A 20,079-nucleotide genomic window follows, 5' to 3' on the forward strand; every position below is an offset into this window, starting at 1 on the left:
TTTAAATATTGTTTTTATATACTTTTAAAGTATTATAATACTAATCATCAGCACAAACGTACATTTCTAAATATTTTGTAAATTAGTGCTAACAGTGTTTAAATTGCATTATATATTCTATTAGTCTCTAAATACTATATTCTATTTTATAGCATTATTAATTATATGTTTTTTCTTTCTCTTTCAAATCTAATCCCCGGTCGTGGTCAACGTATGAACTCAAATGGACCTTGTAAAATAAATCGCACCCTAAACCCTTCCACGACTCGACTTTACGTTGACAATTGACGACAAAGACCTGACAGTTCTGCTCGTGAATGACCAGAAGCGAGACTACAACACGAAGATTGGCAGATACCATAGCGTCAAACCTCTCATTGGTTTATTGACATCTACCGCCAGAACTTTCATCCAAGACGGTGTTACAACTGAGTTTGCAACGCAAATCTTAGGAACAACATTAGATAACGGTCGGATATACGCACAACTTTTAACTAAATCATCACTCGTTTTATATAATAAGCCATCAAATGTTGACGATCCCTTTATTGTGCAACCAACACGTGTGCACTCCGCTTTCGATGGCCAATGGAACGTTAAACAAGACTTAGGTATTATAGATCCTGATAAGTTTATCTTAAAGAATACTGATTATTTAGCCCCCAATAGTAAAATGGACATTATCTATGCTAGTAAACTTGCCAAAGAACCTTCTGTATTTTGGAATTCACCAAGTGCTCCTGAACCTCAATTAGATAATCAAATATTAGAGGAACCAACGGGACGTAGAGTTCAAGCTTATAATGAAATTCCTAGATATGAAGTGTATAATTATCTTGACGGACCAGCCATCGAAAGCGAGAAAAAGTTTGAATTTATTGTAGAACCGTCCGTACCTGACAGTGTGAATAGTTTCCACCGTCAAAGTAAAGCTTATGAACCAGTTGCTGACTCAGAAAACGTTAGTCCTAAGCAACCGGATGAAACTATAACTGAATCTAATGTTGTCAAAGTTAAGCCAGATTACGATTTACCAACATTTACAATTAAAAACGAGTTTTCACCAATATTTTATTATATTGATAATGTCGAATCTCGTAATCCTTCACAACAACCAACTTTACAAACGAAAACACCTAAAAAGTTGTTCGGACAAAAGAGTGAACCTAGACCTAAAACTACATTTACTTATGAAGGTTTCGCTGATTTTACAACTGTAGTCGGTGATACTGTTATAATATTTACACCTAATACTGAAACTAGTAGGCCCCCTAATCCCGATGAAGTTAACGTTTTTCCCTCCGCAAAACCGGTAGATAAGCTAGCAACTAAAATAACATTTCTTTCTGCTGACATACCTGTGGCCACAGCTACGTATAAAGCACATGAGATGATCGATGCTACAACAATGACAACCACTCAATCAAGTAGTGAAGAAAACATAACGGAGCAACCAGTTTACAATGACGAAGAAAGTTTGAAAAAAGTTTTATATGAGGTGGACGATAAAACGTCACCTACCGTGAGTGTCCAGTACAACAATGGGTTTGATTTTAATATGGACGTCATTCAACCTTCTGAAACTTCTTATACTACAACTGAAAGCACAAGACCTATGGATGATTTGGAAAATGTACCTATGCAAGAATATGATACAAAAGCTACCGAGCCACTTAGTACAATCCAACCGTCTACTACAATAACAGAAGAATCTAAAGAATCTGTTGTAACTGAAAGTGATATAAAAGAAGCATTTACTAATTCTGAAGAAGAAACAGAAAATACTGCAGCTGAAGTTACTGAGAAAATGGATGAAGCAGAAGAAGTAGAGGAAGAAGATGAAGAAGACAATACTACTGAAGTTCCAGAAATGTATACTACAACGGAAAGTGGGCACAGCGATGAGTCATTTGAAGATATTGAAACTACAACAGAAACTAAACATGATAGCCATGAAGATGTTTATTGTACTGACGGATTTGAAGAGCAATCAACAATGACAACAGCATATAAAACCTTAACTTATTTAACCACTTATTTCATACCATTAGAAAACACGGAAACCACAACTTCTGTAGAATCAAATATTGTAGTTACGAGTGATATTGGCTATCTCACGAATCTTGTATGTAAAACAAATTCTAACATTGAACCAACGTCTGTTGTATCCGTGGAAGTGAAAAATACTGAACAAACTAATTTAGAAGCACCCGAAGTAGTTTCTAAATCGAATACAGTGTCTTCGAAACAAGAAGATACAGTTACTGAAAGTCCAAAAACAACGCCTATGGAAAAGGAGACTTTAACTACCGTACAAGAAGAAGAATCTGAAACCGATGTTGACGAAGAAAAAGATGATTTAACCGACAGTGTAGCCAATGATCAGTCATACACAACTACAACGGAAAAAGTTTCCACTAGTCATATTGAGGTTTCAGTTAGTACTGAAAATACTCCTACCGAGAAACCTGCTGTAGAGGAATATGACGATGCAAAAATATCTGAAAATGAAATTGATCTTATTTATAAGACGTTGTATACGACATATACATATTTAACAACTTTCTTTGGTGATCAAACAACAAGTGTAGCAAGCCATAAATCTGTGGTTACAAATATTATTACATCTACGGTTGACCTTTCTAATTTAGACCCCTCTCTACTTGGTGCTTTCGGCGAGGATGATATTACACCTACAAACGTTGCAGTTGGACAGCCAACACAATCTTTTGCCATCAATAGCATTATTGATTTAGTTAAAAATAAAGACGTGATTGAATCAGTAGAAAATGATGGTACATACAGTTCTCAAACACCGACACCATCCTTAGGTGATGATATTATTGCTAGTATTAAGCCAGATGCTGTAAAAACTTATTTTACAACTTACACATTTTTCACAACGATTTACGTAGGTTCTGATGCAAATGTTTGTAGTAGAAGTGAAATACATACTAATTATGCTGGTCCAGATGACTTGATACCAACCAAAAGTAGTCCTTTAGTAATTGAAAATACGAGAGCTCAATTTGATTTCAGAAATTGTAAACAAATTAAATCTGACCAAATTTCTCAAGAACCATCAGATAGCACAAATCTTGATGAAAATAACTCTCAAAGTTTAGAAGATTCCAAAAAAGGAATACAACCAACACCTATCGAAGTTGACATGTTGCTGAGTATTGAGTCAAATCCATTGGAATCTGAAAACTCTTATGTTACCGACTTTAAGTCATCCTCATCCAAGGGTGAGAGAAAGATAATAGACAATAACAACATTATCTTAGACGACCAAATAAGCTCAGAAAGTAACATTGAAGAAATTCTTCCTTCACCTACTCTATTGTTACAAACAAGTTATACGACATTTACATATTTCACAACTATGTATATAGGAAAGGATTCAAGTAGAGTGAAAAGTCGTTTAGAAACTATAACTGATGTAGTAACAGAAACAATCACCCCCAACCTGGAACCAGAAGAAGATAGCAATTTACCGATTACGTATTATACGACATTTACTTATTGGACGACATTATCCAAAGACAAATCCACAACAATCACTAGTCGAGAGGAAATAGTTTCGAATGTGGTAACACCGACACCACAGGCGACTTCCACAATTAGTCCGATAGACACAACACCAATAGATGTTGATAGTGTTTTACCGCCAAAAGAATTAGAAATAGGATTGAAACCATCAGCATTAGACGAAAATTTAGAAGCAGATGACGGTAAAGCTACATTTTACACTACGTATACATATTTTACGACCTTCTACGCTGGAAATATATCACAAATCAGAAGCAGTTTGAAAACTGTAACAAACATCGTGGAAAATTCCCAGGCAGTTGAAGATAATCAATTAGGACGCAAAGTAGGTAGTGTGCCAGTAGATAAAAATCTCATTCAAGACAGTGGTGATAAACCTCAAACCGGAAATTCATTACTTAAAGAAGAAATTAAACCAACTAAAATACCAGATATTTCATCAGTTTCGTCTACAGTACTTTTGGGTACTTACATTGATAATTTATATGCTGAAGTTAAACCTCCAGAAAATAGTAAAGTTCCTGAAGAAAAGAAAATATTGTTCTCGCAAGTTGCAGTTATATCCGGTGATTCAACTATTGTGACAAGTGACAACAAAACTCTACAAGATATTCCAAATACATCTACAACCACAACAACTACAACATCAACGACTACTACCACTACAGAGGAATCAATAACTAGTCCTTCCCCTGATGTTATTGAAGGTTCAGTGGAAGAGACTACTACTGAATCTAAGCCAGAACAAGAGGAAGAAAATGATTCCAGTTCGAAAAAGAAGGGTCGTCTTACATTTACAACTAAGAAACCATCATTTACCCCAGTAATTATACCATTTGCATCAAGAAATAGACCAACGTTTAGCCCCAAACGTGTACCTTTATTAAGTAGTGCTACCACTATTACCCGTGCTGATTCTACACCAACTATAACAGCAACTCCGACATTGAAATCAGTTCGACCATCAGGATTTGGTGGTATTAATAGAAAACAATCTGCATCACCTGTATCTCCTGGGCGAAGATTTTCTGGTCGTAGTAGCGGTGTAAGCTTATCTGTCAATATTCCATCTGCATCCAGAGCTGGAGGTTTTGGAAGAGCAAGTATTCAACCTTCTTCAAGAAGAACAGGATTTAGATCTAGCTCATTAAGAAGTAACAGTTTAGACTTTGCCAGTAGATCCGCAGTACCGCGAATAAGGCCAACTGCTTCTTCTAGACTAAGAAATAGTAGACAATCCTCAACCTTATTCCTCGCCACTAATGAACAAAATGAATCTGAAACCACCCAAATTGAAGAAAATGTTACGGAATCCTTAGATGAAGTAACAGAAACATTACTAAGAACAACAAGTAACCCATTACTGAAATTTAGAAGACCACCTATTGCTAGACAACCAGGTACAGCAATATTGCCCCGATCAACTACACCGACGGTAAAAAGGAGTGGAAATCTACGCGGTAGAACAACAACTACAACAACAAAGCGCACCACGAGACGTTCAACGGCGAATCCGTTATTATCTTTACGTAGACAACGACCAAACTCTCTTTTCCCGAGAAGAAATCTATTCAGGCAACCAGAACCAGAGCCTGAAGAAGAGATCAAAGAAAATGAACAGAAAGTAGAAGAGGAAGAAGAATTATTAGAGGAGGAAGAATTTGAAGAAGACAATGATTATGAATCGTCTGATAGGAAAGAACAACAAGTTGCCACCCCACCTACATTGGCTGCCAAACAAAATAATATAGTACAAATTAGACCTTTTGCCATCAGAAGGCGAACAAAGCGTCAAGTTGATTATGGAAATAGAAAGTATAATAATTTTAGAAGACCAGGGCTTAAATCTGCTTCAACGCGTAAACCGGAACCGGAACCCGAAACAGAAGCTCCTGCGCCCGCTACTCCAAAACAAAAAACAAGTCGTTACAATGGACGAACATCCAAAACTACTACAGCCGCTGCACCCAAGTCATCACCTAGACAATCTTTTATAGTTCGTGGTGAAAGTCGAACTTCAAGTACAACGTCTGCCCCGGCGTATAGAAGAGGTAAAGCTAGACCATCATCAAGAACCACCACCCATTCCTCTAGACCAAAGGCACCAAGATTGTCTAGTAAGAGTTCTGATAGATCCAGGCCAGGTTCATCGCGCAGTTCTACTAGTAGATCTCGTACTCGTACTACTACAAACAGAGCATCAAGTAGACAGCGCAGTTCATTTGAAAATCTAAGCGCGGAGAGACATAGACAGGACTCTTACAATAATCTGTTAAATGATGGAAAAATTACCATAACTCATCAAATTCCTGTTGAAGTCACAGTACCGGTCGTTAATGGAAAAATAACCGAATACAAAAACCTTTTATCGGCTAAGCCCAGTGTCGAAACTTTGTTGTTGAACCAAATTTCTACATCTATTGGTCCGCTTGGTAATCAACAGCTAGTCCTTGCAATTGAATCCACTGAATTAGCCGACAATGGCGCTACTAAAGTAACAAAATACGTTTTACACGAGACGCCAACAACTACAGTTATTTTTACCCCCACCACCATAAGAGGCCGGAAAACTTCCTACTCACATATTTTACCCAGTACTGTATATAATGTAGAGCCTGTCGTTCAAACAATAAGTCCTGAAATCAACGCAAATGTACCTTTAGCCAATTTATTACTATCACAACTTTTATTGGGTAATCAACAACCTGCTATAAATCCACTTTTGGCATTACAAGGTCAAGCTTTCTTACCTCAACAACAAGTTGTACAAACACCTGTCACTGAGTACAAAACTAGAACAACTACTTTCGTTACAACTGTAACAGATGCTAGGGAAACCGTTTTACCTATTACATTTAAAGGTAAAGCTATTCTCACAACGATTGTTGATCCAACAACTAATGTGATTACAGCAACAGAATTTGTCACCGACACTGTTGTAACTACGCCTACTGTACTTGCACCTCCTCCTCAATTAAATTCTTTGTTATTACCTTTGTTATTACAACAGCAACAACAGCAGCAACAACAACAACAACAACAACTTTTATCCTTACCCACAGCTAATCCTTTATTAGGTTTAGCACAACAAGACCTTAATCTGTTGCCTAATAACAATTTGAATTTAAATAACGATATTTATAGTAACAGTCCTAAACCCAATATTCTCTCTGATCTGAACAGTAACGAAGACTTTTCTGAAGACATTGAGGAAAGCGGTGAAGATACTCTTCCTCCCCCACCACCGCCTTCCTCATCTTCTCACGTACGTCATAGAGTAAGGACGCCAAAACCCAGTCCACCGAAAATGACTAGTGTTGTAACTTTATACGTTTCTGGTAAATTCCCTGGAGAATTCAGTACCGTACTTTCTACTATTGTATCAGATGATACACAAACAGTAAGAAAACGTGAAGCTATTTATTACGATGATGTTCAAATAACGTCTACTCTTTTACCATCTATTGATCAACTCTTAGGCTCACAATCTGATATATTGGATAACGGAATCGCTTATGATGAAAATAATTCGTCAGCAGAAAGTAAAGGTGAAACTCAAAGCCTTGAAAGTATAGTCGGAAAGATCCACGACCATATAAAATATGACGCGTCACCAACTTATATTGTGAAATTGGGAAACCCATCTTCCATTAGAGGTAGAGAACAAACATTAGTTGACGATGTCTCTTGAACTCCGAACAACTGGTTAGGTGTGTATCATAAAAGATTAGTTATTTATTTTTAATGTATCATAGTTAGCTATGAATAGTGCCTTATAGTTTTAGTTCTTTGTACAATTTAAAGAATACTCTTATAATTAGGTACGGTATGTACATATACTTTAATATATAAATTTGTCATTTTACTCACCAAAAAGGTTTTCTTATATCGTTACCAGGTTTTGACTAATATAACAGTTTTGTAGGTGACAGTACTGTTTTAGCACTGCCTAAGAATGATTAAACTTAGATTATTACTTTATATGTAATTCTTATAATACTCGTACTTATCTTGCTTTCAATTGTAAATTGCAAATTACGACTTAAAGTATTGAATAATAAAATTTAAAATAAGATTTTTATGGTTTGTTTTATTTTTTTTATAACCTCAATATACACTTATTGTATATACCTATGAACTACATTCTGTGTTACGTGGATTTTAAAACTGTAATCAAACGAAGGCATATTATAAACTGCCCTTAAATTATCAATATAGCAAATCATCTAATTTACAATTCTCATACAGCTTTTAACAATCCTAGACCTTTTATAAATATAATAAAAACACACCTCTGTTGAAATATACAAGACTATAACCAAAGACATGATCTGACATGACGTAACTGTTGACTGATGACGTATTGAACATGATGACGTCACAAAGGACTAGACATCTCAAGATTCCCGACGACCTCTTACCGGAGGACTCCAAAATCCACATCCTGAGATCATCCAAGTCCAAAGGTGAGTTTTATTTGTATGTTTAATTTAGTTCAATGGATGTTATTGAAAAGTTTGGATGTATAGATGTTTGTTACTATTTAACTCTACAACTGCCGAATAAAGCATAGACTATATCATTTTTATGTTCGGTTTTTTTTTAAAGAATATTATGCAATTAAACTGTTGGGGTAATCTTTCTTTTACTTTATTAAATGTCTTAATTCTTTTTGTTTTAAATATTTTTAATAGCATCCAAGTAGTTTGAAATTGCTACTGATTAGTAAAAACCAAAGGGCTTGAAAATTTCACATGCATGTTTTGTATTATATTTAGAGTAAAAAAATAACTTCACGTTAGTATATAGTTTTACAGTCACAAAAACCTTTAGTAAATAATGATTATAATTGTACATAGCCAAGTATTTTTTTTTCAGAGCACAAATTTTTAATCATATGCATGTATTTGTAGTGTATATAAGTAGTTTCTGCTGTACATAACATGAAATTATGCCTTTTTAAGTATATTTAAAATAAATGCCATTATAATCAAGAACCACTTAATAAATAATTTTTAACTTTTGTAACATTTTTTTAGATTTATATTAAAATAATTTTTTCGATATAAATTTCAGCATTTGATACCAACGGTATTGTATTTGATAATTCACCATGGAGACCAGGACGTGAGATGCCGATGGAACATCGGGAAATTGTAGAAGACGAAAGGAAAATAAAGAATGTAGCAACAAGAATAATGTCGAATGGAGTTGAAGTGTTAGTCAAAGACAAAAGTACAGATAATAAACAAGATTCGGTAATTATAATTCATATTTATTTCAGCCACAAACAGATTCACTTGATGGTTACTTTAGCAATGGCTTAATGCAGACTACTATTTATTGTACAGTCTCGGAAATCAGCTGTGTACCACTTACAGAAAAATTGCATTGTTTCTTACGAGGAGGCAAAGTCTGTCTCTTTTTATTTATAACCAATTAAGTAGCAGTGTATTGCGTGCTTAGTTAATTACAATTAGTGTGTGCAGTACTTAAAAAAAGTCACGTCCCATTGATAAAAATCGGTTTAAAGTAGAACACTGCCAGTTTCTCCGACTGTACATTAAAATACTTCTTTATGACTAGTAAAGGTCTCTGTGTGTTGTTTATTTTGTGCTAACTCATTATTAATATAAAATTCATCAATTCTTTATTCTCAGAGAAAATTTAAGTTTATTCATATAACATCTATGAAACCACCGAAATTTCATACGATCACATCATTATCACCAAACAAATCATTGTTAACATCAGCTGTGTCTACTGTAACGAATCTTCAAACGCCATCTATGTATCCAATACAACAACTAATGCAGCACAATTACATTATCAAGACGTGTATGACAACTTACACATATTTAACAACGGTAGTACAAAATAAAAGAAGTGCTATATCAACATTTGAAACCATAGTATCAGTTATCACCACAGAATCATTGACAAATATGTACGCTTCAGACTTATTAGGAGAGTTGAAACCGACAAAAGTAAGAAATTATACAGTTTGGGAAACCCTAGTAAAGGTACCCCAGAATGCTGAACCCCAATTGAATACCCTGGTGTGATTACGTCAAATGTAAAACCATTTGAAATATCCGTACACTAAATTAATATTCTTACCTTTGTAATATTACTTAATATCTCTACTAATACATACACATTTTAACTAATTGTCCTGGTTTAGACAATTTTACATTTTGTAGGAACATCATAACATAGTAATTTAATTTAACGCATGTTTTAGAACCCCATTTATATAACTTATTATTTAAGCTATAGTACTCACATAGGTTTAAAAATATCTTTCAGTAAAATAATGAGCCCAAAGATCCTTAATTTTCGTTTTTACAACAACGGCAATATTTTGTCTATTATTTGCATAGACCATTTTCAAATTGTTATTTGTGTGACAGAATAGCCAAATTCCTATTTCTAGTTATTACTTTGTAATAATATATTATATATTTTTCAGCTTAAATTCATGGAGATAAAAACTATACAGCCATCAGCACCAAATACTATGTACGTTAGTGCCTACACTAAAATTGATAAAAGATTTGACAATCAACAAGGCAATATTCATAATTTTGATTTAATACAACCTTCTGAAGTTGGTCAACCACCTTGTTCTACATCATGCTCTTGTAGTGATACAAAAACAGAAAGCTTAAAAACAAAGTACACAAGTTCAACTCCAGAGACATACAATACAAAACCAAGTAATCATGACTTTGTTAAAGCAGAAGTACTACCAACACAAAAGGAATCAGACAAAAATAGTCAGTATAATATTTATGGCTCTGAACATAATGTTCATTCAGCACCGACAGATAAAATAGTAGAAAAGTATACAGAAGTTATCAATGATTACTCTGATGAAAAAGATTCTAATTCTATTAAAGAAAGTGATTTACTTACTAACGAACAAGCTCCAACACCATCTAAAACAGATAAAATAACCAACAAAGAGCCAGAAAAGAACAAACCAGATAAATCTCCAAAACCTAATAAAAACAATTTTATTGTAGCTGATCTTTTAAAATTAGGCTCATTAAGTATAAAAGGATTATCACAATTAGCACCTGTTATAGAAAAGATGACAGATACATTTATGAAGAGACAGGATGTTAATAAAACTGCAACAACGACGACAACTACAACAACCATTAAGCCAGCAAAGAAAATAACACCTTATATAGCTAACAAAAGAGTCGACAATGACATGGAATTTAAACATAGTAACTTTCCAATTTATATACCTGTTGATGAAATGGAAACCTCGGAATCACAAATCGCATTTACTAATGCAACATTGCATCAAAACTTTGCTTGGGCAGCAGAATTTAAGCAACCAAAAGCTAATAAAGCGCCACCAAAAATAATACACGAAAGTCCTTTAGTAAATGGAGGCATACCAATTAGTCCCGGAGAAATAATTACTGCAAATTCTGATGTCATTGTCGGGAAACCGGCTGTTGGTGGACCATTTACTTTAGGATCAAGCGGAATGAAATTACAGAACCCAGTGAACCCTCCACCTATCGATAATTATATGTCAAACAATGAACCTTATTTGGTTGCAGCAAAATTACCTTTAGGCGAAGGTTCATTGATGCCATCGAAGGCTGATGATTCATTCGATTTGAGACCTCCTGAACTACCTAAAGTAAAACCTAAGCCGAACAGAGAACAAAATAGGGTACCTAACTCAAATATTAAAAATATGTATTCAAATAATAAAAATACTCAGTCATCTTTATTCAATCAACAAAAGATATCAGATCAAAAGAAAGATTCAGCAATTGGAAGTCATGGTGTGTCCGCATTTTTGGACTACATTCCGTCTTATTCAAAACCTACAAGTAAATCGCCTCTTGAGCATCATGTTGATTTTAGACCTTTTAATAATGATAATAAAAAAGAAATGCTTGATAACAATCCCAGCTCCTCAGAAATAATAAGTACAAGTGTTACAACCGATGGAAAATACGCTGTTTCTATAAGTCCAGATTCAGTAAATAAACCATTTTTGGTAGATATTCAGCCTTCAAGAGTAGCAAATGTTATTATTCCCCACGGGAGTTCAACCGCTCTGGTTTTTGCTGGTTCATCAGAACCTCATAAAACTGGTGAATATATCGACGATCCTTTGCCGTATCCGGAACCAGGGTATTTTGGTAGTTTTAGTATAGATGCACCTCAAATGACTAATGTTCATAACGTTGTTCCAAATAATAACCAGTTTTTGATAAAACCTGGCAATCCATCTTCAGTATCTTTGAAGCAATATCCGTCTGCGCAACAAGACCATCAGTACAGAAACGATGGAAAAGTTAAATGGAAAGACAATAAGCGACCTATGGGTTTAAATAACTTACCGCCTCCCGTTAGCAATCAAGAAACACATCTTCATGTAGGTCCTCAGGTTGTTTATAATCCTGATGCGTATAAGGGAAATAATCAAAAAGTAAACCTGAATAGGGAAAATGACAAATCTAAAAGTGGAAAAGAAATAATTGACAAAGAGTACGAAAACTATTTGGCTGTTCCACCGCCGCCGCCACCTAAAATGCATGCTAACCATGATAATCGTTTTGAAAATAACAAGCCATACAATCAACGACCCATGATTCATACGCAACCTATTCAAGATATGAAAGTATTTCTAAATGTTCAACATCCAGTACCGAAAATAACAAATAATGATCGCATGCCTCCTAAAGTAACTTCGGAAGTTTATTTTGCAGCTCAAGCTTCAAATACTAAGCCGACCTCTTCATATACTATTCAGTTGCCACCGACCAATCAACCTACCTATGGAAGACCTCAAGGAAAATTGCCAAACAATTATGCGCAACCAAGTATAAATAACCATACCTTCATCACGCAAATGTCAGGTTTACCTCTGGGTACAGTATCTTCACCAAATTTGGATAATAAATCACAATTGCATGACGATAGAAAAGACATAGTTAAATTTAACGCAGTTCCTAATGTAAGAGATAAAACGATACAAAGCTTAAGCTTCACCACATCTGCTCCAATAACTACCCCTACTTCATTACCTCAATTAAATACCGATATACCAATCGGCAGCAATATAGTTATAAGAGTTGAAGATGATCCATCGAGATTTGAAGGTTTGCCTATACATAGTAATAAACAACAGAAAATAAATTATAATAACCACGGTCGTGTACCCTCAGAAGTTTTGTTACAGAATAACCAATGGAATAAATCACAAGTCAATAAGGAATTGATATATGGTCGCCCAATTAACAATGATGACATAATTGAAGGACATTTTAAGAAAGATGTCTTCCCATCTATACCACCATCTTTGAACAGTCACGCGAATTTCCCTATGATTAATGATCATGTAATTACCAAACAAGACTTCAGTTCGAAAAATAAGAACAACGTGGATAATGTAAAGGTGTTTGATAATAATCAGAGACCAGTAATCTCAAAGCCAAATACTCCAACAAATTCTCACGGTTGGTACTCCGGCTCGTATTTCAATGAGAACAATTTGAAGAATATAAATAATATACACATTGAGGTAACTACCAGGAAAGTGATACCAATTTCAAACGATTATAATAGAGAGAACATACCAGAATTTGGACATAAGATTGCTAGCATAGGAAAACCACCAGTGTGGCAGGATAGTCAAGATTTTACAAGTTACTTAAGTATAGGTAAACCATTTTCGAAATCGCCAGAATACATAAATTCAACTACAAGTACCCCAACCACTAAAGTACCACCGACTCACAGACCTAATTTGCCTTCAAATATTGGACCACATCAACCAGCATACGATATACCAATAAGGGATAATAGTCACGAAACTACAACCATTAAAACAAATAAAATTAAGCCAGTTTATGAAAATTCTGAGGAAATATATGACGGAGAAGATGAATTTGAAAGCAATGAAAGTGAAGCAGACGGAGAAGTTAGTTTAGAATCTATGAAAGTGCCCGTCATAACATCTTCTAGCGAAGCAGATAATATTTCTCACAACTTTGGACCCTTACACCATAAAGGTCATGGTTTCGTACCACAAAAAAGTGTAGACACAAATACAAAAGAAGACTTTAATTCAGGCACCCAAACAGAGAAGCCGTTTGGTTCCTTTAATAACAGCCAAGGATTTAAATCTAATGAAATAAAACAGATTGATTATGACAAAAAACTGTCTATGAAACCAAGACCATTTACAATGAATACTGTTATACCACTAGACCATCAACTACAGCAGCCACACTGGCAAATAAATCAATTAATAGAAAATTCCTCAAACGCATCAAATGAAGAAAACCTAGATTTGAATATAGGAGAACAAATTGGTACATCACAAAAGCCGACATTGGAAACAGATATTAATAATTCTAATAAGAACCATGAGACAGTAAAAGACTCAAGAATAACAACAGAGTTAAATAGAACAAAGTTTGTTAACGAGACCCCGAATATCATAACGTCGACAGTACATATCAAAGATAAAAAACCTTTAATTGTAGCTGTAACAGAAAAATCAAGCTTGCCTACCTTTACAATTAAAAGTGAATATAACAAATCTCAGACAGATGATATTATTAATTTGTCACCTCCCCCTCCCGCTTTTGATTTTAATTTCAAACTGTCAACAAAGGATGAGGTTATTATGGGTATGAGTCCACCGCCACCAAGAACGCCATCTCTGGCACGACCTACACTGCGGCCACCTCTTACTTCTCGGCCAATTTTGCCATCAAGAACACCTCCTCCTTATAGAACTTTACCACCCAGGACATTACCACCAAGAACATCACAGCCTAATAAGAGACCTATAAATAAGGATGAAATATCTACTTACAGGCCGACATATGATATTGTTAATAAGCTTATTCGTCCAAATATTAATCGCGATCAACCATCATCACAATTATTACCTCCTCCAATAGATTTACCATCCAAGACTGTTCAGATTTCAGAAATTGAATTGCAGCCACCGCCTGTAAGTGCATCTTCTTTGAATCCTAGTGTTGTTTTCTCAACACCTGTATCTTCAAGTTGGTTAACTTCAAGCGGTATAGATTTCTCTTCAAAATTCAATTTTGCTCCGACGTCAATACATTTCCCTCGTCCTACTAAACCTTCTAAAGTTGTTGAAATACCTGACGTGATTTCGTCAGAAAACCTAGACCATTCAGTTTCCTACGAAAGCGAAGTCTCTAATGAAAATGTGGATACCTCTTATTCTAATGACAATGCTAACCAACATTCACATTCCCAAGAATCGGGTACTGATATGACTTATGAGTCTTCTGCTTCTTCCGAAGAATTTGAGAACCACGAAAATCACACATCTCCTTTCGGAATAAATAAGAAGCCTAAAGACAAAGTAAAAATTGTTTCTCCAGTAAACAGAAACAGAACACGTAAACCTTACCCTGTTCGTAATGACGACAAAAAGATAAACACCAGCAAGACTAAATTGCCATCTAGACCGTCAATTAACATAACGCCAAGCAGAATTTTGAATAGACCTGAAATATTATATCCGCCTAGAGGGACGCCAAACCGTAATGCCGTAAGACCAATATCTTCAAGACCCGTGGTAACTCTAGCGACACCAATATTGGAAAGCTCTGAGTCCTCACTTGCTGATGATTTTATAAGACCAACAGAAGTTTTAGAACAGACGCAATTACCGTCATTGCTACAACCCGGAATAAACTCGTTAATAGAAAATACAAACACGCCTACTGCATCTTTACCTAGCCAAACTAATATCATAAGTAGTCAACCAATTCACCACGGAGGCAATGAAATAAAAATATCAGACGACATAATTCCAACTAAAACTGAATTTAAAACTACAGTCGTTACTTTGACGAAGACTTTATCAGAGCCGCCAAAGACAGTCTCAAGCATTGGTTATGTCAATTTAACTCACACTTTAACTGTGACTCATACAAAAACAAGTCTCGTAAGCCAATCAGAAGGAGCTGTAACCCAAACTTTAGTTGTTACAAACACACAAACATCCACTATTGTTGATGTCGTAACTAAAATACATACGGAAGTACAACCTACAACAATAGTCGAAACGGTAACAAAACACATACCTATTTTACAAGTCCAACCAACTACTGTTAAAGAAGTTAAGGAAGTGACAAAAACTAAATTAGCACTTGACGATATATCAATGTCGTCTGAAGAAAGTGATAACTTCATAATAAAAGATGCAGAAACCACAGAAAACATTCAAAAGATCGATCATGACGGAGAAAATGATAGTGATACATTCTTTGTTGTTATGAATAAGTCACAAAATGGTGGTAAATCTCCTCCAATAAATACAGAAATCGAGACTGGCGATTACGATATTACGAGAAACGAACAAGTAAACAGTAATGGTGTATCACAAGTTCTCTTTGGTGAAATATTATTAGCTGGAACACCTTATCTGGAAACATCAAATGTTCATCCAGCTGGTAAGATAACAATTTAACATACCATACCCAAATAAAATTAGTAAATCAGTATTAAAACTCTATTTTTAATTTTAGGTTTCGGTAAAGAATGTCAGCCAGATTGTAAAGCATCTAGAAACGAGAGATGTCAAAGAATCGATGGAATGATGAAATGTGTCTGTCGACCTGGCTTCGCTAGAATGTTCCCTGACAGACCTTGTAAACGTAAGTAATTTTACAAATACCTTCTTATTATCTATAAATCTAAGTATTAATTTACTGTAGTTACATTTCTCTTGCAGCTACGTATACATATTCTGTGAAACTAGCTTTGAAGTCTCAAGGTCATGATCGTCTTGTGTTCCATGAGAGTTTGTCAGATATTTCAAGCAAACAATACCATAAGTTGGCGATTGCAACTCATGAAGGCATCAATAGAATGATAATGCAGTCTGACCTAAGAGATGTATATCATGGTGTTCACATATCCGGATTCTATCCAGTTGATATTACGCCGGTTAAGGGAGATAAATATCAAGGAGTTGTTAATGATTTCTATGTTCAGGTATTTTTTAATTTAATTTTGATAGCCTTATGTTGATATATTGAATCAAAATTATACTTGTTAAGGAATAAAATATACCTTTTACTAATATTGTAAATGCGAATGTTTAGACGAATGGATGGATGTATGTTTGAAGGTATCTCCAGCTGAAATTCGGCACAGACTATGTATGTTCTAAATGTAGGCTCCTTATTAAGTTTGTTTTTAATTCCGTGAACGGAGTTGTGGGCGGCAACTACTGTAAATATAATTTTGTTTAACACTTTAGCTCTCAGACAATGCCCACGAGAGCAGATTGAAAGAAGTCATTGAAAAATACTTAAGGAACAACAACTACAGTCTTGGAGGAACAGATGTGTTTGCGGCTGGTGAATTGATGGATAAATTGGATGTTAGCGGTAAGATTTACAAGCATAGAAACTAATCAATTAAATACTACTCAAGTGTATTAAGACCTTCTTTGTTTATGTCAAAGAAATTCCATTTTGTATGAAATTTTGGCTTCGATTTATTTTAGAGTTATAAAGTTTGGATTGCATTATATTATGTATTACTTTGATCCTTTTTAATATTAATCAATGTTTTAGATTTCGACGAGTGTGTGAGCGCGCAGTTCCATGATTGTTCAGAGCACGCGCGCTGCTTCAACTTACGCGGGACCTACACGTGCAGCTGTCTAGAAGGTTATGGAGATCTGAGTGTCAACCCGCTATACCCCGGCAGGATATGTTCGGGTAAATACTATGGGACACAAGTTAATTGCCATCCAAACCAATAACTCTTGCCGAAGGGTCAGTTGGACAGATGAAATACCACGACAGAGACAGACTTAAAGTACACTCTACGTTTCGTCTGATTTATTATTATCCTAACTGTCGCTTGCGACACCGTCCGCCTGTAACGAAAAAAAAAATCTTAATTAATAGTCTATGTCTTCTAGACTATGTTCTACATCTATGCCAAGTTTCAGCGAACATCCATCCAACTATCCAAATATTCGCATTTATAATATTAGTAAGATGTGGCCTAATCTTATGAGTAAAGTGCATCAAACTTCACTTGATAAAAAAAAAAAACTGATATAAACTTCTCAAATGTCTTTACATACAGAATATTGTATGAACATTTTAAAGTTTTTTACGATGATGGAAAAGATTGGCAGTGATTGTGGTTTAATTGGTATACAGAATCTATGAATATAATGTATCATTGCCTGCATGTATTGTGTACATTTCCAGCGGAGCCTGTGGGATGTGAGCGCTGCAACTATCACGGCGCGTGCTACTCACGTGACGACCAGCGCGTGCTCTGTGAGTGCTTCCAGTGGCACGCTGGAGCCTCATGCCAGATCAACCTTAAAGGTATGCTCATTTTAAGATTAATATCTCACATATTTGTCACCCCTTACTTCCAAAGGGGCTTCTGAGCCCCTTGCTGGGTACTGGTGATTGCGAGTGGACAGAAGGAAGAAGTCTCAAACCCTCAACCCTGGTATTTGATGCATCGATATGGTGATGCACTATAACTAATCCTGGCTAACTTCTAATTATCAACGCATTTTTTAAGCTATTGCTTTAAATTCATTGGATTTCAATCGATTCACCAGTCCTTGGAAGAATTGGCTAATACTATCGTGTTAATATTCCAGTGGTACTGATATCCCTGGTGGTGTGTGGGGCGCTGCTGACGGCAGTGCTGGGTCTGTGCGCTGTGCTGGCTTGCCGGCGCTCCCCCGCGCGCCCCGCACACGCCCCGCAGCGCTCCATTGTCGCCTGCATACAGGGCATGCCCAGTTTGCATCAGGTAACTTCGAACTAGCCTATAATTTGTTGCAATGAATTTGAAACATCTCCATTACTTAGTCTGTTAGTCCTTTGTGCATGTGAAAGAGATTTTTTGCACAATTTGATAAAATTAATTAATTTTGATATAATAAATTAACATCTTTGTTATGTGTAATAAATAAAAATCAATTGCTATTCGTTAGTCTCGCTAAAACTCGAGAACGGCTAAAGGTATTTGTGTCATCTTGTCTTGAAATGTTTGAGGAGGTCTAGGAAAGGTTTAAAAGGTGAGAAAAATTCGAATAATTACCGGGAAAACTTTAGGAAACTTTTTTTTTAAACACGCGCGGACGGATTCCCGGGCGACAGTTAGTTATGTAATAAAAGAAATAGTTTGTTAAAATTTTGGATTATGTTTCAGGGTACAGTTCCATCAAAGAAGCGAGCGGACAAGCGGGCGCTGATACCGGAGCGGACGGAGTCGGGTGACGCCTCTAGTATACAGAACGCGTCTCTGCCATATCTGCCGTCTAAGGTAGAATTTTTACTCATCTTTGTACTATTTTACTTCAAGTCAGAGACTGTCGGATGCTAACTTACTTCATTTAAAAAGAAGCTTGAAGTTAATTATAGAAAAGGCCCTTTGCAGTTTATTACTAATCATAACATTTATTGCTTATTATGGCAGGGCCTCTTTTATTCTCGGAATCAACTCTAAAGGGCCTTCTTTAGTTACCATTGTATCTATGTATTCTAAGCGTGACTGTAACTTTTGTCTTCATTTTTATGATTCGTCTATCATTGTACATTACAGCGAGCGTCATCTAGCAAGAAGTTCGTGGCGATGTCAGATCCCCCCGCGCACGCCCCGCCCCCACCCCCGCCCGCACCCGCTGTCGTCATCCCCCGCGCGCGTCTGCACCCGCACCACTCTGACAGGTAACCTACTTTATAAAAAAATAACATAAATTATATCAATTAATGGAAAATACAACTAAAACTTAATGTGTCCCTACTAACTAAACATACATAAGGTATTTTTACACACTCTTGTAATTTGTTTTCAGCCGCGATAATCTCGCGAGGAAGAGGAGCTTGGAGTTAAGCAGTGAAGCCAAGCTCATCAGCTATTTAGAGTCAGGAGCTACCAACACTAATGATGAAGTAAGTTGTAGCGTCCAGCGTTTGAGTTGGCACGTCGAGTAAAATAATTCTCTTGGTATGAACGTGCCAAATACAATGTTTAATTTAAAAATATATTTTCAGATGAGAAGAAAACACAGTTTGGAATCATCTTATAGTGCACAGAAGGATAGACATAATAAACAAGGTAATTAAGATTCTTATATTATTATTGGAAAATTAAATATTTAGAAACAGCGCCATCTAGTTAATGTTAACAAAAACTTTACTCGACTAAACAGGGGCCCTAATATCAGCCGGATTCAAAGTGTCAACAACAATCCGTCCGGACGAGACAATGGATCGTGACAAGAAGGATGACAGAGATGACATCTCCTCAGTCAACAAGACTGACATTGATGGAGAACTTTCTAGATTCAGCACGTTGAGGAAGTCGTATAGGTAATTTAGTTCGGGTAATATAGTTAACAAGGCGAAGTGTCTTTAAGGTTTACCGGCATGTATGGATGGATACAGTTGAACTTTGATAGGTAAAAGTCCAAGGGATCGTATAATATTTCCCACAAAA

General features: G+C 35.7%; 1 protein-coding gene across 1 annotated transcript in view; it reads left to right on the forward strand.

The window, feature by feature from the left end:
- LOC106123073 (uncharacterized) overlaps positions 1-20,079 on the forward strand; it is a 71,479-nt gene that overhangs the window by 49,572 nt on the left and 1,828 nt on the right. Inside the window, exons 3-17 of the mRNA XM_013319208.1 lie at positions 297-7,238; positions 7,899-8,018; positions 8,629-8,810; positions 10,025-16,040; positions 16,116-16,244; positions 16,322-16,584; positions 16,853-16,982; positions 17,172-17,318; positions 17,823-17,945; positions 18,233-18,387; positions 18,790-18,903; positions 19,183-19,307; positions 19,436-19,532; positions 19,635-19,698; positions 19,793-19,952. Coding sequence (XP_013174662.1) covers positions 297-7,238; positions 7,899-8,018; positions 8,629-8,810; positions 10,025-16,040; positions 16,116-16,244; positions 16,322-16,584; positions 16,853-16,982; positions 17,172-17,318; positions 17,823-17,945; positions 18,233-18,387; positions 18,790-18,903; positions 19,183-19,307; positions 19,436-19,532; positions 19,635-19,698; positions 19,793-19,952 — 14,767 coding nt within the window. The remainder of the gene's footprint in view (positions 1-296; positions 7,239-7,898; positions 8,019-8,628; positions 8,811-10,024; positions 16,041-16,115; positions 16,245-16,321; positions 16,585-16,852; positions 16,983-17,171; positions 17,319-17,822; positions 17,946-18,232; positions 18,388-18,789; positions 18,904-19,182; positions 19,308-19,435; positions 19,533-19,634; positions 19,699-19,792; positions 19,953-20,079) is intronic.

Source organism: Papilio xuthus, unplaced genomic scaffold (assembly GCF_000836235.2).
Source record: "Papilio xuthus unplaced genomic scaffold, Pxut_1.1 DF826159.1, whole genome shotgun sequence".
Classification (NCBI taxonomy): Eukaryota; Metazoa; Arthropoda; class Insecta; order Lepidoptera; family Papilionidae; genus Papilio; species Papilio xuthus.